The sequence below is a fragment of the Poromitra crassiceps genome (genome assembly GCF_964638095.1).
Source record: "Poromitra crassiceps genome assembly, chromosome: 13".
Lineage (NCBI taxonomy): Eukaryota > Metazoa > Chordata > Actinopteri > Beryciformes > Melamphaidae > Poromitra > Poromitra crassiceps.
Window position 1 is genome coordinate 5186866 of NC_139644.1, and position 24412 is coordinate 5211277.

The 24412-nt window shown below is 43.9% G+C and overlaps 1 protein-coding gene across 1 annotated transcript in view; it reads left to right on the forward strand.

The window, feature by feature from the left end:
* Nucleotides 1-1143: 1143 nt before the first annotated feature.
* The window catches only part of LOC310787887 (high-affinity choline transporter 1-like), a gene marked incomplete at both ends in the record, with an annotated part of 35325 nt that continues 12056 nt past the window's right edge, over nt 1144-24412 (forward strand). Inside the window, 8 exons of the mRNA XM_083649342.1 lie at nt 1144-1327; nt 7793-7862; nt 8710-8717; nt 9303-9451; nt 12626-12817; nt 13192-13345; nt 15399-15616; nt 18481-19000. Coding sequence (XP_083505468.1) covers nt 1144-1327; nt 7793-7862; nt 8710-8717; nt 9303-9451; nt 12626-12817; nt 13192-13345; nt 15399-15616; nt 18481-19000 — 1495 coding nt within the window. The remainder of the gene's footprint in view (nt 1328-7792; nt 7863-8709; nt 8718-9302; nt 9452-12625; nt 12818-13191; nt 13346-15398; nt 15617-18480; nt 19001-24412) is intronic.

Here is a 24412-nt window from a genome sequence, read left to right on the forward strand (position 1 = left end):
ACCCTGCCAAGAGCTCATTAAGAGGCAACACGGTGAGTCATGACTAGAGGGGACCTCTGCCTCCTCCTATTGTTACAAGTTGGTTCTGACCGGCCTACAGTTTGGACTGGTCCGTATTGAGTGCTATGCATTTTGATACTGTGTTTCATTAGTGTGCAGTGTTTCTGGCTGTTCTAATTCACTTGCAGCTTTTTAGGGGCCATTTGGACTTACTGGGAATTGACTTATTGCTGGGGTGTTGCTTTAATGAATTGTGTACCTTTAATAAAAGCTGTATATTCCATCTCTGTGGTGAATATTGTCTTACCTCTGGCACTGGACCAGACCGGCTTAACAAAAGTGGTGGCAGCGTTACGGTATCTTTAAAATCTCTAACAACCAAGGTTTATTACAATACATTACAAATATGAATAATACAAACTTATTCAATGATCAGGATGTCCAGGACCATTTCTCATAAACACGAGCCGTACTTTTTGAAAATAAAAGTTGTGAGAGTTTAACTTCATCTGTAGTGGCAGGAGCCCGAGCACGTCCGGTAGGGCGAGTCGATCTTACACGCATGGCCTGAAATCTATAAATTGTCAGCCCGAGCGCGTCGGGCTGGGCGGGTCGGGTCCCGTCGGGCTCGGGCTAAAAGTGAGAACTCTACGCTCGGGCCCCAGGTTTGCTGTGGATGTTGAAATGTTGTCAGTTGTGCAGCCTCAGGTGTTAAGCTGAATCCTGGAGTTTAAACAGCTCACATGACTACAAGTGTGACACTGGTTAAAGACCAGCTGTATAAATCTACATGACTACAAGTGTGACACTGGTTAAAGACCAGCTGTATAAATCTACATGACTACAAGTGTGACACTGGTTAAAGACCAGCTGTATAAATCTTAGCATCAGTCTGGCTACTGTAGTGTCTAGCAGCCAAGGACAAGTTGGGAAATCAGACTATTGCATCCTCCCCTCTGTAACTTTCCCCTCTGTAACTTTCCATTAGTCCCTCAGGCAGCAGCAGTTCAGACATGTTCCACCTGGACAGGTGAAACATCTCACTTCGGACAGTCAATCTGTGTATGTGCCACAGTCACAAAGCCAGTCTGACTTTAGAGCAAATCATTCAGCCAGACAAATTGTTTTTTAGTTGGGTACAGCATGGCTCTGAACGTCCCAGGAGTGATAGCCATGGTGTTCTTCTACCTGCTGGTTCTTGGGATCGGCGTCTGGGCTTCTTTTAAATCAAAGAAGGAAGAGACGATGAACAAATCTAACAGAATGGAGGTGACTCTACTGGCAAATCGAGGCATCAGCTTGGTGGTGGGAATCTTTACCATGACAGGTGAGTTTGGGAGGTGCAGGGCTGGTGTCTGAAAAAGGTGTCCTCAGTGGACATAAACTTTCCATTTTTTTTTTTTTTACATAATAGTCCTTTTCCTTTGTGTTAAGTTAAGTTAAGTTAAGTTATACTTTATTTATCCCCATGGGGAAATTCATCCTCTGCATTTGACCCATCCTCTACTAGGAACCTTCCTAGAACTAGGAGCAGTGGGCAGCCGCAGTGCAGCGCCCGGGGACCAACTCCAATTATTTTTGCCAGTGCCTTGCTCAGGGGCACTGACAGGAGTGTATTAACCCTAACATACATGTCTGTGTGTGTGTGTGTGTGTGTGTGTGTGTGTGTGTGTGTGTGTGTGTGTGTGTGTGTGAGTGTGTGTGTGTGTGTGTGTGTGTGTGTGTGTGTGTGTGTGTGTGTGTGAGTGTGTGTGTGTGTGTGTGTGTGTGTGTGTGTGTGTGTGTGTGTGTGTGTGTGTGTGTGTGCTTATCCCTCAGCTACGTGGATTGGAGGAAACTTCATTATTGGCGCAGCAGAGATGGTTTACAGCCCCTATTCTGGTCTAATCTGGGCTATCAACTACCCAGCAGGATATATCATCGGTTTCATTGTCGGTAAGTCTGTCAACATCAGAACAATTATAATACAGGCCTGTCACAGAGTGAATACTCTTTTCTGATTGGCCGGCAGGTGTGCGTTAAAGTTTAATCACCATTCTAAATCCGTTATCACATTATACCATAGTAGTATCAGCATGCATCTGAAATGAGTAGTCATTCATTTATCAACACTAGGCTAGTCATTCAACGCGTGATCCTCTGAACACGGACAATAAGCACAATAACATTTGCCTAGTTCAGTCACATAGAGAGGATTGGCACACTGAATTTGCACGTCAACCAATGTGGGTGTCGTACGACGTCAGAGCGTATATAATATATTATATATAATATATTTAAGCAATATAGCATGAGAGCCAGTGTGTTGTGGCAAATATATCCCGCTGATCAGCTGTTATCCCACTCGGCCTGCGGCCTCGTGGGATAACTGCTGAGCAGCAGGATATATGCCACAACACACGCAGCTCGAGTGCTATATTGCTTTTATAAAACGGTTTCCAAGTATGATAATATAATAATAATAATAATACTATAAGTCCGACTGGCATGGCATTCTGGTAGAGTCAGTTGAAACACTACTGTAAGGCGGGACCGCAAGAACGTGCGGGTGATTTGATTGGATCGTTCTGGAGACTGAAGTTGACATTGGCCAATCCTGGCGCTTGCTGAGAAGCTGAGAGCTTTCTGGAAAGCCCGACACCAACTAACGTTACGGGGGTTAAATGCGGGGTTAAATGCGGGGTTAACAGCCTTTTTTTTTGCAAAGAAGACATTAACCCGCGTCTATTCTTGTACAAAACATAATTTTCTGCGAAGTATTAGTAAAGTTATAAGCGAAGATCGATTCACAAGGATCTGACAGCTGTCTCCGCCATTTGTTTTTTCTACATTGTCATTTGAGGTAACCAAAGCCTTTTAGTAAGAGAGTTGCCATGGCAACTCATAACCCATGGCCATGGGTTATTGGAGTGGGTTACGGGATTTATTCAATGACTGTGAACCAATCAGATTGCTTGATTTGAGAGAGCCGTTTTATTATATATATATATAATATATTATATATAACAATTATTATATATTATTATATAAATATAATATATTATATATATATATAATATATAACGGCCCGTTCAGAAGTGCTAATAAACAGTATTTACTACGATTTTAACTACTGTTGTTGCGCGGAGCAGCCATCTTGGATTTCTGAGGTCGGGGCTGCTGAGGCTTCGACAAGTTTGTCAGAGAAAATCCGAGCACTAGTGACGTCACCGTTTGAGCTCATAACCTTTGAACCGTCACATTCCCGTTTCCCAGTTTTAAAGGAATGCCCCATAAGCGGCAGCTCCGCCTGCTCTGCCAGCCAGCTAGACATGCTGGGGTCTCTACAGACCTTTGCTTCCAAAGCATGCTACGAGCCGGCCTGCAAAAGCTGTGCCTCGTTTCCTGTTGCTCATCAATAGCGCTGGGCACACTCCCAGTGCGAGCATTGCAGCAATGACTACTTTGTGCTCGATGATAGCAACGACGAGAATGCCCAGCCGCCGGTGTCGGCCAGCCCAACACTGACACTGCTAACTTGGCCCCCGATGCTGTGCGCTATCTTCGTCTCCTCCAGCTTCGGACGAAGGGCAATCGCAGGGGGAAGATGAGGATGTTCATGTCTCCACAATCTCCCACCTGCCTGCTCTCTCCCTCATCTCCGCTGCCCACATCAGTCTCACGCTGAAGACTGATTTCCCCTGAGCTTCTTCCAACTGTCAGCCCTCCCAGACATGGACAATATTTGAAAACAAACACAAAAGACAGCAACACATTCACAAAATGAGAGAGTGATCCCCCCCACCTTCCCCTCCCCCTATGCCTCTACCTACCTTTCAACCAGATTCTTCAAATCCCTACCATTCCACAGTTTGACAGACGGTTCCATGGTGGACAGGGCCCTGGTGTTCCACAATACCATTCTCTCATCAGCTCTTTGCTTCTCTGATTGAGATTGAGATCTGTACAGCGACATCTTGATCAACGCCCTGTCCGTTCATCAGGTTCTACCTGTTGGATGTGTCGGGCTCTTTGTCTGGATCTGTGCTCTACACTGAAGCACGTGATCTGTGAGAAGTTCTCTTGTCAGGCGTCCTGGTTGACCCTCTGCCCTATCCATCCGTTTCTGTTGGATGTGGTGGGTGTTTCTCCAGTCGAGTGCTCAGTGCTGGCACGAGCCTGGTGAGAAACCGGTCTGCCTGGCCCTTCTCCCTCATGCGGTTACCAAGGGGGGGCTTCTGGACCAGCGTCCTGGGTCAGCTTAGGCCTTGGCCACACTGGTGTCTGTCCGTGTGCGTTCATTTCTCTGTTCACTTCCATGCATTTTCAATAACAGCTGTCCGACTGTCCGTGGAGCACTCAGTAGTGTACGTATCCAGAAAATCTGCATACGTTTTGATGGATAGAAAGTTGAAGAGGGATGAACTTTTTCTGGATGGACGTATCGGATGGTCGGATAGTCACTGTCCGTTTAGCAAATCAGAGTCAAGGTCTCGAGAGGAGGCGTTCCGAGAAGATGGCGGCCGAGGCGGTGAAGGAGGCTATAATTAATGCTGTGTACACCATCCCGCTGTTGTACAACGTGATAGTCAGTGTCACCGTCTGATTTCACCATCTAATCTGGTCATTCAGTGGCATTTTATTGCCACATAAGTAACGTAGCGCACAGAGCTAACAGCTAGCTGATGCCAGCTTTCTTCTTCTCTCGGTTAATAGGCGGGTCGCTGACACCTTCAAGGTGCTTACCGCCACCTGCTGTACAAGTAGGTTACTTGTACATGCAACGGACATAAATCTATCCGTCTATCTATCTATCTATCTATCTATCTATCTATCTATCTATCTATCTATCTATCTACCTATCTATCTATCTATCTATCTATCTATCTATCTATCTATCCATCCATCCATCCATCCATCCATCCATCTATCTATCTATCTACTGTATCTATCTATCTATCTATCTATCTATCTATCTATCTATCTATCTATCTATCTATCTATCTATCTATCTATCTATCTATCTATCTATCTATCTATCCTGTCCTATCGTCCTGGGCCAGCTTATCCATCCATCCATCCATCTTTGTTTGGATGTCTGGCTATGTTCTGCTCTTCTGGGCTCTGTGTTCATTATACTTATCTGTGTTCCTGACCGCTTGCTCTGACCCTCTAGCTTGAGTCTCTTGGGCTATGGCCTGTTAGAGACTGACCCCCCCCCCCCCACACACACACCCCTGTCTAGAGGCAGTGGCCTGTTAGAGACTGCCCCCCCCCCACACACACACACCCCCCCCCTGTCTAGAGGCAGTGGCCTGTTAGAGACTGACCCCACCCCCACACACACACACACCCCTGTCTAGAGGCAGTGGCCTGTTAGAGACTGACCCCACCCCCACACACACACACCTCCCTGTCTAGAGGCAGTGGCCTGTTAGAGACTGACCCCACCCCCACACACACACACCCCTGTCTAGAGGCAGTGGCCTGTTAGAGACTGACCCCACCCCCACACACACACCCCCCCCTGTCTAGAGGCAGTGGCCTGTTAGAGACTGACCCCACCCCCACACACACACCCCCCTGTCTAGAGGCAGTGGCCTGTTAGAGACTGACCCCACCCCCACACACACACACACCCCTGTCTAGAGGCAGTGGGGGGAGGCGGGGATGGTAATGTTAGGGTACCCGCCCACACCTTGAGAGAGGACAGGGGTGTGGGTGAATCCTGATCCTGGGTTATTGCACTATGCAGCCAATATTTTGTGACTCAGCAGTGTTTTTGGTGCTGTTGTCACATCAGTGGTGTACTGATCGGACTCCGCCTCAGTAGACAAATGGAGCCACTAGGCGGAGCCTGTGAGAAATATAATCAAAGTTACGTATTGTAACTTGTGATATGATCACAGGTGGAGCCGGGTGGCTAGTGACCTGATGCTGCATAGTCACTGAATGTGACTAAGGATACGTTCACACAGCCATCCTTAGTGCTTGAATCTGACTTGATGCTCACATCAGATTTTTTGTGTGGCTGTTCACACAGACTTTTTAAAAGTGGCCCATATCCGACTCCAGTGTGAACAGATCAAGGACCTGAAGTGACCCGCATGCGCAGAAGAACAACAATAACGTCACACGCAGCGCACTGCTGTTCTACATAAACCCGGAAGAAGACAGCAGTAAACATGGCGGTAGCTGACGATGTTGTTTCATCTGTTGTTCACGGTTTAATTTCAATGCCCGCGTGTTGGTCCTCCCCCTCCCTCCTGCGCAGAATAGTGACGAATGTCGCTCTGGAATGACGTAAAAGTCCCATTGAAGTGGTGGACGCTGCCAGGAAATTTGTGGATATTGAAGATATTTCGGGAGATGACTTGACGAAAATGCTGAATGAAGCGTTCGCTTCGCCCTAGACGACTGGTCTGGGCCACAGTATGGATATTGGGGTGAATGGGCGCATTTTGGGTGGACAGTTTTTATTGATATTGTATTTGCGCTATAGTTTTAGCAATACAGTAGGTGGCGGTAATGCACCATTTAAGGATGCCAACTGCCATAAAACTCAACAGAAGAAGAAGAAGTAGTCACATTGAAGCATTAAGTCAGATATGGGCCAGATGTCTGTTCACACCGGAGTCACTTTCAAAAACATCAGATTCGAATCTGATGTTTTACCACATTTGAAAGTAGCCCAGGTCGTCTTTAAAAAAGTAACTTTCAATGTGACTTGTACTGTTCACACAGTCATGAAAAAAGATGGATCTGAGTCACTTAGGGGGGAAAAGATTAGATTCAAGCACTAAGGATGGCTGTGTGAACGTAGCCTAAGTCGGCGGAGCTGCTGCTTATATACGCTCTGCATCATACGGCTCACACATTGTGGGTTGATGTGTGCTAATCCTCTCTATGTGACTGAACTAGGCAAATGGAGCTACTAGGCTCCACCTGGAGTTACAATATGTAACCTGTTATTATGTCAGCTTTCTGACTCATACAGTACCTGCATACCAAGGTCTTAAAAAAATATAGATGTGGTGGAAAGAGACAATACGTCTTTGGTCCTGTTTGAATTGAGCCATGAGGTTCACATGTAAATCTTGTAAATTTAAAAGATAACTATGCATGTCAAGAAAGTCGCAGTTTGTCCTGAAACTGAAACGTAAGGTTTAGTTTTGTATGGAACCGCTCAATCGACCGCGAGCCCGGTCCATTTTTTTTAATTTTTTTATAAACATAGGCTATAATATTATAGGCTTTGTGTGGTAGTTGAAACATAGTTTCAAGTTGACGTTTATTTATGTTTGTAGTTATTAAGTTAAACAGCTAACAGTGAAGCACTATATAAATATACATTACATTACTAAACATACAATAATGAGTATTAATGTTCTGTAATTCTACTCATATTCTAATATTTCTTATATTTCCATTCTTATACTTATATATAATAACAATAATTAGAGAGAGACCATGATGATGCCAGCCTTAAAATGAGATATTCCTCTAAATCTGGCTTCAAACGGGCAAAATTTCAAATGTAAAACGGCCACATTTTTTCAAATGTGTGTCTCCTGCAGAAGTGGCCCCCCCAGAACTAAAATTCAAACTCCGCCTATGCCCGTGGCACAATTCAAATTAGATCAAAATAAGTAACAGCTCTCTCCGTTCACCACCATTCATATTTCTTTCAGACGCTGGTGTGCGTAGCGTAGGGTCTGACTGGACTCTCTCTGGTTCAACAACAAAAAATGTGACAAGAAGCTGTAGGTGATCCATGTTGTTACAGAATGCAAATGTCTCTTTGTTTTATTAGGTGGTCTTTTCTTTGCCGGGCCGATGAGAGACAGGAAATACATGACCATGATGGATCCTTTCCAGATCAAGTACGGAAAAGTACCAACGGCTGTTTTGGCGACGACATCACTTCTAGCAGACATTATTTGGGTGACTGCAACACTTATTAGTTTAGGTATGTAAGCAATGAACACTAAATATGCCAACACATACAGACAGAGTGCATACTGCTGCATGTCATGTGTCCAGACAGCGATGCTTTAGAAGAACGAGAGGGTCAAACTGCCAGTCAATTCCTCTATCTGTGTCACGTGACACTCTATCTGTGTCACGTGACACTCTATCTGTGTCGCGTGACACTCTATCTGTGTCACGTGACACTCTATCTGTGTCACGTGACACTCTATCTGTGTCACGTGACACTCTATCTGTGTCACGTGGGTTTCGCCACTGCACCGGCCCTTTAGGAGACAGGCGACATCAGACCGCCCCCTTTTTGCTTCCTCGGTCAACTCTCGCCTTTCCTGTTGTTGACACTGAAAGTCGGACTGTTCAAACCATGTCCTCTTTGCTCTCTGACTACTCGATACTTTAAGCTAGAAACTCCATTCAAGCTTTAAACAGGTCACCACTTTTAATGCATTATTACTCTTATTCACCTTTTAGATATCTCTTGTACTTTTTGAGAAACCACAGTTTACGTTTTATGCTTTTTTTCAACCTATATAATTGCAGCCTTTGAAGCCAGCCTTGAGTGTGTGATGTCACAATTCACTCTAGCTGACTTCCATTGTAGCAATCCACAGAATTGGAACGACAGGGAAGTTCACTCAATGAGATAGAGAGAGAGCTGCATGTCATTCAAAAATACAAAAAGATCGGCCCATCTTTTTGAAAAACTTATGATGCTGTTGGCTATTATTTTGTTGATTGTAGGTCTGCTCGTACGCTTTCACTTCGCACACGTGCAGATCCGTTTCCTCAGCTGAGAATCGTTCGTGTCTCCAACTTACCAAATCTTCCATTGAAATAACAATGTGCCAAGGTGCAAGCACACCTGGCTTTTAAAGCGAATGGGAGATGACACTCTGATTGGTTGGGTTCATGCTACACCCAAAACACACGTATGATTAATGAAAGGATAAGTTCACCCAAAAATTAAAATTCAGTCTACTCACCCCCATGTCGATGGAAGGACGGGAGTTTTTTAGTCCAGAAAACATTCCTGGAGTTTCACAGCAAAACACAGTTGCAGCATTCTCCTAAACAGTTGAAGTGGATGGTGACCAACTTTCAAACGTAATGATCTCATTTTACTGATGTTAAGGACCAGGCCAAGGGCAGAGAACCCTGCCTGAATTCCCTGGAAGCTCTCCTGAAGAGTTTTCAGGACAGCATCCGGAGAGGGGCCAGCAGAGTATGAAACAGTGTCATCGGCATAGAGATGGATAAATGTGTGTGCGTACATAGATGTGTGTACCAGCTTGGTCCTCTCTCCTTCTGTGTGTGTGTGTGTGTGTGTGTTATAGGTGCAACCATGAGTGTGATTCTGGATGTGTCCTACACTCTAAGCATCTGGATCTCTGCTGCAGTTGCCATTACCTACACACTGCTGGGAGGTCTCTACTCGGTGGCCTACACAGACATCATACAGCTCCTTCTCATATTTGTCAGTTTGGTGAGTTTGCTTAAATCCTGCTGTCAGATTTCATAGTAAGGATGGCCCAGTGCAACCAAGGTTTCATTCCCTCAAAAAACTGCCTTCTAAAAATATTCTCTCTAAACAATTGAAGTACCATTTCAAATCATTTACTTACAGTAAAGGTCCCATCTTGCGTAAAACAAGATCTTCTTGCTTCTTTGATTGTACAGGACTTGGGGGTGCTATATAAAAATCATGGAAGTCTCAAAACACAAGGGGCCCTATCGTTGCAAAAGCGGTAATTTTGCATTTGCCCTTGTTTTGTGCTCGTTGAACGCCGCGTGCAATGCAAATTGGGGGCGTGCACAAGCGCATACCTGTTATAATTGTACTGGACATGCATGGAGTAGGCGTGCCACATGCCAAGGCTCTATGCACCTGGCATAGAGCCGGTGCATGGTAGCCTATTGCCTATTACTTATCCTACTGCATAGGCTAAAGTACCCGCTAACGTTCACGTAGCATATTAATTAATTAATCGTTCGGGGAATAGCTTATTATACGCTGTAACGTTATGGACTGCTAACGTTCACGTAGCATATTAATTAATCGTTCGGGCAATTGGTTATTATACGCTGTAGCGTTATGGACCGCTAACGTTCACGTAGCATATTAATGAATCGTTCGGGCAATTGGTTATTATACGCTATTATACGCTGTAACGTTATGGAGATTTCATTTAAATTACTGCCTGTCTATTGTGTTATGTTATACAACTGCTATGGACTCCCCTCGCCAGCACCCCCCTCCCCCCAGCTCTTTCTAAACAAAGACTCCTCATGTCTCCACTCCGCGAGTGCATATAGTGGAGACATACCTAGCAACAATGAGATGATAGCCTATTACTTAGCCTACTGCATAGGCTAAAGTACCTGCTAACGTTCACGTAGCATATTCATTACCCTTACTGTGGCATGTCAAGCTGCAGCGTCCTCCGTGTAACGAGCAAAAAAGTAGTGTGGAGCTGCAGCGTCCTCCGTGTCCGTGTAACGAGCTCAGGGCCGCTGCTGGCCATTTGGGTGCCCTAAGCATAATTGTTTTGTGGTGCCCCCCCCCCCCCCCGCAAAACTTTCAATAACTGTCAAACGAAAGACTGCAAATTCATTAATTATGAACGATACTAGTGTATCTCACATTACATTACATGTGGCAAACAAACAATTGTTAGAATTACTGTACATGTCAGCAAACAAGCGATTGTTAAACTGTACATGCAAGCAGGGGCGGACTGGGACCATAATTCATGCCGGGCATTAGATACCAAGCAGGCCAGGCCGATACGGGCCGACGTGCGTGCCGGCGTCCGAAGGGCGGCGGCGAAAAATTTGGGCTGTTTGAAGCCCAATTTGGGCCGTTTGAAGCCCAATTTGGACCGTTTGAAGCCAGATTTGGGCCGTTTGAAGCCAGATTTGGGCCGTTTGAAGCCCGATTTGGGTCGTTTGAAGCCAGATTTGGGCCAGTTGAAGCCAGATTTGGGCCGGTTGAAGACAGATTTGGGCCGTTTGAAGCCCAATTTGGGCCGAGTCCAATTTTACAATGAGATGCACCCACTTTAACCCTGAATAAAGTAATAAAAACACTAGTAAACCAGTAGGCGGCGCCTGGCCTGCTGTTCAGTGAGTGGCCTGACTGACGAGCTAGCCACAGTATACCTGGGCCGTTTCTCAATACCAAGAATGCATTCTTGTTCTTGTGTTCTTGGGGAGAACGTTCTTGCTAGTCGTTCTTGGAAGAATTAACTTGCTAGGTCACAAGCACACATGACGCTGTTGGCAGTTTGAGACGATGCGTTCTTGAGGGTATTGCGCAATACCAGCGCAGAGGCCGCCTGCAGTACTACACAAATAAAAAGCTCAGCTGATGTAGATGCAGCCAATTTTGCTCTGGAACTTTTTGCCATTTTTCGCCATAAATGTTCGTGAAGTGGCACTTATTGAAACCTACTACCCTGCTTGTAGGCATCAAAAGTCATCAGAAATTAATTTAGTGATGAAATAAAACTTAAAATTGTAAAAAACTTTCCGGAGCTTATGGCGTCTTCTCTGCTGCGTTCTGCCTCTGCTTATGCCGAAATGCATGCTGGGAGTGTGGAAAGACATTTAGAACCTGAATCCGTGCTCAAATGGTCTGGGCGACAGAGCCGAATGTAGGGGCCCTGCTGTGCATGCTGCACACCGGCCCCAAAAACAGGTAAGTCACGTCTACCCAGACAATTATAATTTTTAAACAGTCATGATTCTGTCTAAATTAGGGGTGGGACAAAATATCGATACTCACGGTATCGCGATATTTCCACTTGCGATACGTTATCGATACACTGGCACCAAGTATCGATATGTTTATTTAATTTTTTTTTTTTTTTTTTTTTAAATAAACAGGCTAAAATATTATGCTGTGTGTGGTAGTTGAAACATAGTTTCAAGTTGACGTTTATTTATGTTTGTAGTTGAAACAAAAACATAAATACTGTAGGCTACATGAATGGAAATGTTTGCTCATCTACTTTTAGAAATGATATAGGTAGGTAGGTTATATAGGTTTTCTTGTTTTAATAATAATAATAAAAATACTTAATGTGTAACTTTTCCTCCGTGGTATCGAAAATGTTATGAGTGAGTGAGTGAACTCTGAGAGAGTTCATGTCAATTCTGCTAATAAATACATAATACCTGCTTCTTGCCTTTTAGGGGTATTTTTTTCTCTTCAGTTACACAGGTATCGTGATGTATCATCTTCCAATATCGATTATCGCAGAATCGCTGTATCGTGATAATATCGTTATCGAGGGCCAAGTATCGTGACCATATCGTATCGTGAGCTACTCAGCGATTCCCACCCCTAGTCTAAATCATTACAATATGTTCGCGTGAGGTGGGGATGCGTTTAGGGGCGGACGGGTGGGGGTGCAAAACTCGCCATAACACCTGGACACTTGCGCCTGGCAGACTGCTATCGTCCCTGCAGGGATGATAGCATAAAGCAGGTGTTAAGGCACGCAAACAGGTGCACAAGTGCAAAAAGGGGATAGCGCCTGTACCAAGATAGGGCCCCCATGGCCCCCAGATAAAGCCACACCAGCCATCCAGCCATTTTGACTACTGTGATTTGTGTCCCATTTACTTTAGTCAGATGTTTCTTGTCTCTTTGCAGTGGCTGTGTGTCCCATTTACTTTGATGAATACTGTCTCCTTGGACACCACCCAGACAGCCCTGAACAACACCACCCAGACAGCCCTGAACAACACCACCCAGACAGCCCTGAACAACACCCTCCAGGTTCCCTGGATGGGGACACTGGAGGCAGAGAAAGCCTGGATGTGGGCTGACAATCTTTTCACTTCGGTAAAATGAAATATCAAGGAAATGTCCAATATCAGTTGATGCTATATCCAATTGCTACTAAATGATATAGAGTTCTTCAGGACATAAATATAAGCATGTCACATGCCCTGTATTCCTCACTGGCAATCAAAACTGATGATCATCTCTGCTGATGCTAATCAAACCGAACTTCTCAGGGTGACTTAAAAATCATATCTGAAGCTGGAAATAAGGTCCAGGATGTAAAAAAAAAAAAACGAATTCTCCTTTAATGAAGTCAAGGTTCTTTGAACTCTTTAAGGTGAAACATAGTGTGATTACTTTATTTCACCTTGGTTTTGCTTTGTGTTCTTTTGTCACTTAATGAACTGACTTGAGATTTCTTTGATTTGAAGAGTTTGGGCAATCTTGGCTATCAGGCTTTCCACCAGAGGACGCTGTCTGCCACTTCATCAGCCACCGCCAAGATCAGCTGCTTCGTTGCTGCTGCCCTTGTCGTTGTATTTGCAATTCCTCCTCTTCTGATCGGGGCAACAGCTGCATCCACAGGTATACATGATGTATACACATACACATACACATACACATACACATACACATACACATACACATACACATACACATGTATACTATACACATACACATGTATACACATACATGTACACATACACATGTATACACATACACATACACATGTATACTATACAAATACACATGTATACACATACACATGTATACACTTACACATACACATGTATACACATACACATACACATACACATACACATACACATACACATGTATACACATACACATACACATGTATACTATACAAATACACATGTATACACATACACATGTATACACTTACACATACACATGTATACACATACACATACACATACACATACACATGTATACACATACACATACACATGTATACTATACAAATACACATGTATACACATACACATGTATACACTTACACATACACATGTATACACATACACATATACATGTATACACATACACATACACAATATTAGGATGTCAAAACAAGTTAACGTGAAAATAATACTCTGCCCATCAAAGGTTTGAGGATAACAAGCTTTTAATGAATCAGCATGTTTTCTTTGTCGGTTTGCAATAGCTTAACCTCATTAAAGACACACAAACACACACACACACACACACACACACACACACACACACACACACACACACACACACACACACACACACACACACACACACTGGAAGGGCTTTACATATAGCTTCATCACAGTGTATCAGTGTTTCTCAACCACTGGGTTGCAGCCCATGCGTAGGCCGCGAGCACCCTCTAGTGGGCCGCAAAATATTTTCAAGTTGAAGCTCAGAAAATTTGTGGGCCCGAGTCTGTGTTTGACCAGCTTTGGCCCTCTCAATTTTTAAGCTATAGCGAATATTCTGGTATTGGCCAAAATTAGAAATCTAGACGAATATGTAGGTAGGCAGCGGTGTCAAACTCATTTTAGTTCAACGGCCACATGCAGCCTAATTTGGTGTCAAGTGGCCAGACAAAGAAATTCAATGCATAATAACCTATAAATAACAACACCTTGCAATTTTCCTGTTTCCTTTAGTGTAGAGAATTATAGGTACATTTTACAGTATAGACGGTTTTAACTTGACAACAAAAACATTCTAAATTGAACCCCCGCTCACTTCCTGTTGCAGTGTTTGCTATGGACATAAACAAAAAAAACATTCAAGTGCAGGACTGACCATTCCGTGAAAACCATCTATACAGCTGAGCAGCAAAAACAAAAGTAACGATGTCGAGTGAATATTTCTGCAGTTTGCCGAATGCTGAGAAAAAGGAAGTGCTGTGGGGTTGCGCTCTGGTGAAAACCGTCTATACATTTTCACACATGGTTTATGTCTGTAACGGTGCATTACAATTGATGCCAAATGTGCAATTCTCTATATTCAAGCGTACTGAAAATAGTTTACCATTTAGTGATTCATACAGAAAACATGAATAGGCTACTTAATATTTAACTTGCTCATGAAACCTGCTACCTCTATAGCCTTCACAAGTGCAGCATGTGCATCATATTGGATTGAAGGACTTCTCAGTGCAATTTTCACACTTTGCAAAGTCATCCTGTGGGCCGGATTGGAGCCTCCGGCAGGCCACTTCTGGCCCCCAGGCCATATGTTTGACACAGATAGGCAGATAGACTACCATGCACATTGTGTGAGTTTAGGCAATTCTTATTTTATAATTATTTTGCATTATCCAATTAATTTAGACTATGTTTAACATGTTTAAGGTGGACTTTCTTCTCCCTCGGTGACGCCCTAGCGCCCTCTAGTGATCAGCCGCCACTACCTGAAGTCCTTTAAAGATCCTTTGTCTAATAGTTCAATTGTACTCCAAATGTCTCCTCTGATACAGGTCTAGCACCGAAAGTAGCATATCTGCATAGCAGTGTTGCAGGAAGTCTCATTGCTTTATCTACAGTTTTTCCATTCTATTACATCAAATCAATAAGGTGGGCAGATTCCCTTTTTGCCAGTTTATGTCTCAAAATGTTTCTATGTGTCCATGCCTCAGACTGGAACCTGACTTCCTATGGTTCTCCATCTCCATTTGAACGTGGGGAGGCGTCTCTAGTCCTGCCTCTCGTCCTGCAGCACCTCACCCCATCCTACATCTCCATCATCGGTATCGGAGCCATAGCTGCTGCTGTGATGTCATCGACTGACTCCGCCCTGCTGTCTGCAGCCTCCATCTTCACCTCCAACATCTACAAGAACATCCTGAGGACCCAGGTGAGACAAATCTACAATCTGCGTTTACGTCAGGGGCGTAGGCAGAAATTCAATTATGGGTGGGCCTGGATAAAATTGGGTGGGCCTGGATAAAATTGGTGGGGCAATTGCATGACGAAAATTCCTGGATGTCATGAAGTTGTCATGCATTAGACTCTGGAGATGATGGGCTCTATCGTTGCAGCGGCGCAGTTTCTAGGCCGAGCGCCAGCCGCAGCGCAAAGCAGTGGGCGTGGAAAGGCGCACTTGATATCGTCGTGCTGGCGCTAGATGCAGCCCAAAGCATTACAACCACGCCTTTTAGGCGTAAAATTATGCACCGTCATGCTCATTGGATAAGTGCAATAAACGAATCGCACGCTTGCCTTTTTAGCTCCAATTCCAGTGATCCCGCAAAACCAGACGAAAGCCAAACGCTCTGCCCCCCCCCCCCCCCTCCCTTCATCCAGTCTGTCTGTCTGCATTATAGGCTATTATTCCATATTATTATGCTTCTCAAACCAATCTAACTGCAGTTTCAATACTGCAAGCATGTAAATACGCTACACTATAGCAAGATCAAAGTGAAAATAATGTTCTAAAGGCATCAGCTACAAAAATATAGCCTATCCCTATATGATGAGATTAATTTTATATTGGTGAAAGTTTGTTCAGAATGATATCGTTTTCTCTCCCCTGCTGCAGGTAGAATGATGCACATAAATATACCCTACATTATGTAAAGTCATTGCATAAATGTGTTTTTATTGTAAAACTAAATGTGAAGTTGGGCAAAGTTATTGGAGCGGACATCACAGTATAGCACATGACAGTAGAAGCGCGTTCTGAAGCGCGTTCCTCTGACACTTATCTAAATGACGTTAAATCGACAAAGGATATATATAGGCCCAGGAGGACATATATGTTTCACTTAGCCCAGCGAGCACAAAACGTTTTTTCAACGTTGATTTTTAGTTGAAATCTGGGTGATATTGGGTTTGAACGTCTAAGACCTAATTTCACCCTCTTTTCAACCGGCTAAAATGCGGTTACAACGTCAACGTGTAAAAAAACACAATTTGGTTCATCATATTGTTAAAACATTTGTTGTAGCTTGGAATAGAGGCAATATTGATAGTGTGTGGATTGGCATTTGTCCATTTTATTGTGTAACTGAGCGTTGAAATCTGGTCTATACGAAAACTACATTTCAACGCATTTTATGTCACATGAAATATCATAAATATGGGACTATATAGGCTATGTGGTGCCAGCAAAAAGCTTCCACGACACAACTATGGTTAATAGTTTAGCGCAATACTATAAAATAATGAATTCAGTTCCTGCCGCAACATGCATGCGCAAGTACTTAATTGCTAGCTATACTAACCGTGACTGACTAGACTAGACCAAAGCAAGTCTGCACCGGTCTGCACCAAGTGCGGAACGAGGTGCTCTGGGCACGCTATGTTATTCCTCTGCGAGGAGGCTCTGTGTACCTCCTCAGTCTCTGGTGTTAAATGAAGTAACCTCTGAAGCCATAGGCTACAGCCTATAGACAACACACACACACACAACATAATTTTAGTCTGTTACATTAATATAATAGTCTCGTACACATCACATAAAATAACTTAACTCCCGATCGTCGACAATCATGTAGTCTACAAGTTGTGTGCGAGATAGAGTATATATGTGCCCAGCTCTCTATAGAGTATAAGAAAATGTATAGCTCACCGCGTTAAGCGGACTGGCTTGAATGTGGGAAAGCGGGGTTCGAATCCCGTGTGCGCTGCTGAATTTTTAATTTAAGAACCTGGTGAAATATGGTCTAAATCTGAACGTTCAATAAACGTCTGCAAATAGTGGGTGAAAAAACTTTCACTTTCAAACCTTCCTTGCACGTTTTTTCAACGTTGACCCTAAACGTTTTTTAAACGTCTTTTCAACCGAAAAATGCTCGCTGGGAGGGTGGTGTTTTAATTTCGATTATTTATTTGGTCCAATATTGAAATGTTCTACAATTGCAGGCTGTGTTACCATTACACATTATTTTAGATCGACCTTTTATATCTATTTCGCCTCATTTAGTTGCTATTTAGTAGCGAAATTGAGTACCCAATTGCATGCTGGGGCATTCACAGGCAGTCAGAGAGAGACAGTCGTATTGTGCCTGTCAGACTGCCTGCAGCCTCAAAGCAGTACACGGAGTTGTTTTACCCAGGCTGGACGCGTTGTCACACAGGCTTGTGACAGTAACTCAACGCGGAAGGATTTATTTCACAATAAACTGGTAAACGCACACCAATGCCTGCTCCTGTCAGTAGGAGAGAGGGAGAGAGTGACACAGGTAAGGGTGACAGAGGAGAGAGGGGAGGAATAGGCCTGCTTTTCAAAGGCGCAAGGCGCTAAATTAACGCCAGCTCGGAAGATAGGTATTTAGCGCCGACACGCCCACTTTGGCCCATTCTGGGACTGCGCCACGCCCATTCGGCCTAAAGCGCATTTGGCAGCGTAAAGCCATATTGATATCGTCCCAAAACAGGCGCAAGGCACGTTTTTTTGCGTTTAAGGCCCGTTTTAGCGCCGAAGGCCTGTGGGAGAATAGGGCCCGATGTGCCCTGCGCTTTTAAGCTACAAAACCATTAGCTAGCAAGGCAGCAGCAAGTTTGCCTCTAGAAAACAACCAATTTAAAAAAAAACAAAAAAAAACATTTTTTTTTTTTTTTTTTTTGGGTGAGCCAGGGCAAGAAGTAGGTGGGCCTGTGCCTACCCAGGCCCACCCGTAGATACGCCCCTGGTTTACGTGCACACTAATAAACCTGTTTATTATTGACCTGCATGTCTTTGGTCTTATATTTCATCTGTATCTCTTCTCCCTGCAGGCCTCGGGGAGAGAGCTCCAGTGGGTGATCCGTGTCACTGTGGTAGTTGTGGGTCTGGCCGGCACATTGCTCACCAACCTGGGAAACAGCGTGACGGTGTTGTGGATTCTCAGCATGCTGCAGACCTACATCATGGTGTTCCCTCAGCTTGTCTGCGTGCTCTTCTTCAACATCTCCAATGGTTACGGGGCCCTCATGGGCTTTGTGGTGGGGCTGTTGTTAAGACTTTTGGCTGGAGAGCCGCTGCTAGGGCTGCCAACTGTACTCCACTTCCCAGGATGCACTCTGGAAGACGGTGTTTATGTCCAACGCGCTCCAGTCAATACCATCTGCATGCTGTGTGCCTTAGCGGCCATCTTGCTGTTCTCCTGGCTGTCCTCTCTGCTCTTCAACAAAGGTCTAGTTCCTGAGAAGTGGGATGTGTTGAAAGCCCATCACTTGCCAAAACGACAGGTCACACCAACAGGTGGCGCCAAAGGAGACAATGATGAGAATGACGATGAGAAAAATGATCACCTGGGTGCCTCTGCAGTGTTGATGAGCACTAGCTTTTAAAAATAAAAGTAAATATAGTAGATGGTAACTTACTATAATATATTACATGTACTATAAACTGCCCTTTATACAAACGTAGAAGAGAACCTGCATTTTGTGTTCTTCTTTTTACACAGGGCCATGATGACTACATTTGAGATTAGTCCCTTTTTTTGGCACTGACGTTTAGTGAGGCTAGGGAAGGGGGCGGGGCTAGGGAATAGGGTCCGTAGCAGTGGGCTATTAGGCTCTGTAAACAATCCCAGAATGCAATGTGCAATCGATTGCGCAAGATTGTGCATTGCATTCTGGGATTGTTTTACACCATATTGGTTGATTGACAACCATAACTCATTCATAATATTGGCTACGCGAGGATGCTACCAGCTGGCATTTTGCCCTCTGTTCAAGCTCCATCCCCTCTCCACCGCGAGACCCATTATTGCAGATGGTGCTCGATGCAGTACTGGGCTCCTCCCCCTGGAGCTCCAGAGGGGCAGGAGTTTTAGCTCCAGAGAGGAGGAACCAAGCCCCCAGGAATAGTGCTGGGCTGTGAAGCCATTTGAACATGGTGGCGAAGCTCTGTATTGCAAGTCACGTGACGCCATGCAGCCCAGAAAGGAAAATTCCACACCACTTGCATGGGGACCCCGGCAGCTGTTAAACCCAGGGGAATTTTTTCCGGGTGTCACTCAAAGTATAAAACGACTCTTTTAATTATCAAACAATTTTTTATGGGGCATCTTTTCTTCAGAAGCCACTAAGAGCCGTATACGGGTGTATTTTCTTCATCTACATCTACATCCATGGGTGGGAGGGGTGGGAGATGTCATGGAATACGTCATGGCATACATGCGCACTTCGCCTTGGGCTGCATGGTCAGGAAGTAAAACCAGGAAGAAAAACCCCCCATGATGGCTTCATGCGCCAGTGAGCAGCCTCCGTCCAAATGCATGGGTGGGCGTGGCTCGTCCCCTATCCAGTTCTTTTAATACATCCATGGGAGGAACTGCCATGCTGCAACGAGGAAACTCACTCCCGGTAGAATGTCTCTGCCTTCAAAATAAAACACAAATAAAAGTGTTTATTTTTAGGTCAGTGGAATAAACGCAAATAAGTGTTGTTTTGCGCGTCATCATTCAGTTACTGGAGGCGGATTGCATCAGCTCTTTGCCAAAACAACCTTATAGCACTTTCTAGCCTATTTATTACTCATTAGGAATACTGTATACAATATTCATCCACATTCTGTAAATACACGTGAATATCCATACTCATTTCTATATGTATAGCCTATATTTTACTCTCTAGATCAGATTTACTTTCTATTTAACTCCCCCCGTACAATTAATTTGACAGCTCATCCATCCTAGTCAACGTTTCACTGCACATTGTGCTTGTATGATGGAATATGTGACACATGAACTTTCATTTGATCTATTATTGTTATGAAGCCACCTGTATGGTTGTGCTTATTGTATTAATTAAATCAATTCATTAATAAAATAAACAAGGTTTTTCTGTTCCCCAAACTCCAGTTAAAGGATGGCTTTACTGGTAATCAACCCACTTTGTATCATTAATAATCTTGGTAATAAGCACATGGGCAGTGTTTACCTTCTCTCTGTGTTTTCCTCATGGAGATCTCCCATTTCCTCCTCTGGCAAAGCCCCCCCCCCCCCCCGTTAAGTATGTATGGAATAACGTCATATATGGATTACAAGCAGCAAATACGGCAGGAGCTGCTGTCTATGTGACGGACAGCAAACAGAGCAGGCTGCCGGCGGCACAGAGGCACGTTAGATCACTCTTATCTCATTCTCTCTCTAATAAGCATATGAGCCGCTGTGTGTCGGAAAATAAGCTATTTACAAGACATAAATGCAGGCATTTCACATGCCCTGTTTTCCCTCGTTTCAGGTCGCAGTTCAAACTGATTATGGTTTCTGCTGATGCTAATCAAACCCAAAGATGTCAGGGTGACTTAAACATCATATTTGAAGCTGGAAATAAGGCCCAGGGTGTAAAAAACAACCTGGCTTCTCCTTTAAGCTCTGACACAGATGCTGACTGACTGGCCTAACTGGCTGAGTCCACATTAGGTGCAGTCTACCCATCTTACCAGTCAGCAGCTGAATTGGACCATAAGGTTGCAAGGGTCATGACTTTAACCATTGATACACCACAGATCGACACCTCTGACCAGGGCCGCTGGAAGTCACTTTAAGCAGAGGGTGCTGGGAGGAAGGGACTCTCGCCGAAAAAAATTGGGACATTTTTTTTTTACATTTTTTTGCCATATTTAGAGGAATATCTCATTTTAAATTAACATTAGGATACTGTTGTGATGTAATTATTCAGTATTTTCTCCTTTTCTCACTCATTCAGAGCAAAGAGGGAGATATATAGCTTGATGATAATGCTCTATATCTCCCTATTTGCTCTGAATACACCAGTTAACATGACACAGACTTAACATGATAGAAATATTATCAGCAAACTTAATGACTAGACTAATTATTCTGATCTGAATGGCATATATCAAGAAACATTGACTCCTCTCTTTGCTGTATAGTGGGAGGTGCATTTTTGAGTAGGCTATTAAAATAGCATGTCAAGTTCACATTTCTTTATTGCCAGATTAAACAATTCGTATTGGTTGTTGGTTGGTTGCACACCTGCTGCATGCGCGCTTCTTCTTCTTCTCTAGCCTACAAGCATGTAACTTCCTTGATTGTTATTGTTGATAATTCTATTTAAATAGGCTACATTTTCATTTCCCGAAACATTCTTAAACAAGAAAGGAACATAGTGCACTGCAAAATATTTTTTAATTACATTTGTAAAAAAAAAAAATTGAAAAAATCTAGGGGGTGCTGCAGCACCCCTACTTCCCGCGGCGCTGCCTCTGATGAGGTTGAACACATCATTGAGGCAGTTTACATATAAAGAATACTTGAGGTCCTCATCAGCCTTGCTATGTGTGTAGGACTGCTACTACAACACAGGAACAACTCGCTCTCTGTGTGACTGTACGTTATATCGTCCTCTGCCTGTCTGCGGCTCTGTGTGACTGTACGTTATATCGTCCTCTGCCTGTCTGCGGCTCTGTGTGACTGTACGTTATATCGTCCTCTGCCTGTCTGCGGCTCTGTGTGACTGTATGTTATATTGGGGGGAGGAGAGAGGCCTTCTCCCTCTTTCCCCTTTACTATAAATCTTCCATGTCCATTGACACTGTCCGGTGAAGCAGTGAAACAGAAGCTGTAACTGCTCCTCTAATCTTCCCACTCTGCATCTCTGCTGGCCATTATGGCTCCAAGGGTCCATTCATCACCTCTGCCTGTGACACTCTTATGGAGCAAGGCCAGTGTGTCTGACACTGTGTAAGGGATGGGAAACCAATGCATAAAGGCAAGTCGGCACAGATCACCCTGACAAGTGTGCATTTAAAGTCTTACAAAATCAGAAAATGTATGATTTCTTAGATCGGCGGTCTGACGTTTGCATTTCCCCAGAAGAAACCCTATGCTATTATGCTAATTTATGCTAAAGAAGCTTAATAAACTTTGATTATCATTTATCTTGATTTTGGAGCTGCACCAATCAATCGGCTCGACTGATGAGTTCGTTATGAATGTGGTTATTTTTCTTGATTGCAGCCCTGTTGTGATTATTAGTCTGCTAAGAGTTGGCACTAAGTGTAACTGTGATGCGTTAATTTGCCCATCAGGCTCTGGAACATTTCCACCGGGGCCCGTAAGTCTGTTTTGACTTCCTTAATCAAGTCCTCACTTTAGATTCATCACTGAGTTTCACATGATGGAGAGCCTGCCAGCAGCACACCAGCAGCCTCAAAATGTCAGCCCAGCCCCTAAACACGGGCTGGATGATTGCAGATTTGGTTGAATGTTACTGATGGAAAAAGCTCATTACAAATGGACCAAAATGTCTGATCCAAAACAGCCTTATTGGCTTGGCTGTCGTCAATGTGCAGCTCAAAGCACCTTTCTGTTTCCCCCCTGCTGGCAGGTCACAGTTGTGCAGCGTTGTCGTTTGAGATGATCTCCAGTCAATACTCTCTGGTTCACTCAACGGTCAAGCTGGGAGACAGTAAAGAGAAGAATGACTCAGCACAAACCAATCTCTCCCTCCTGTCCTACAGTAGTTACTGAAAACAGATGACTCGCTGAAAGCAGGGAATGGAACTGCAGTACCTCACATATTATGTATTATGCAATTTAGGTATAATGCTGTAGAGTAAGTTACCTTGCAGAAAAGAGAGGCAGGGCTTCCATACTTTCTCTATGGGATGTAAGTGTAAGTTAAGGGGACCGGATTTCTGAAATCAAAATAGGGGATATTTCCAGTTCCGCTGTCAATATATCATTAAAATATCCAATGTTATTATCTATGAAATAAAAAAGGGGGTACTTCCGATTTTGTGTATTTTGATCATACTGTAATAAATAATATCCCTCCAAAATAACACATTGTAGGAACACCATCATCACCATATCAAAAACCTTTGACATTTGGAGATTGCACTAAATGAGTAACATCTGTAGCATGGGGTCAGCCCAAATGTTCCCAAGGTCCAATGTTCCTCGGAGGTTGTAACAGTCCTGGAAACACGTGGAAATCTGGGACAATCCAAGAAACAACCTCCCCAGGTATGAATCTTAAAAATAAATAAAAGCTATTCGGGACAGCCCTACGGTGAACAAAGTTCTAAAGTAAACAACATTGTCTTAATAGTCATGTTACTATGATTCAAGATACATGATACACACCTGATTAAGCCATCCCTACCACTCGGTTGAGGTATGTTATGCAAAAAAAAACTCTAGATTTTTTAAAATCTCCCTCCCTACCCCCACACACACACCACAAATCCAATGCCACCATCTGATATGGACCCGGAAAAGCACACGGCCCAGCCGCTGCCTGGCCTCGCCCTCAACTCGGCTGCTGCGTGGACTTGCCTGCTCTTGGCATGTGCAGCGCACAATCACCTGCCCTATCCACCTTATTTTTGGCGGCCATTTTGCCTTACGTTAACTATGGGTTCTATTTCCGGTGTAACCAATGTAGATAACCCCCCAGCCCCCGACAAAAAAAACGTCTATGAGGATTTTACCCTTTTACAGCAGAGCCATTCTGCTCTACAGCCGTGTCGTTCGGGTGCTGGGATAACGTAATGCATTGTGGGTAGTCGGCTACTAACTGTGGCTAATGTTAGCGGCTAGCTAGCTATGTTACATGGCAGTAAAACGCCACCAAATTGATTTAACTTTTAACCATTTCGAGTAACACACATTTCGAGTTTCCATACGGACCTCCAGCGTTGGTTAGTTGTTTATAACGTGACTATATTTATAACTTTTATAACGGACTC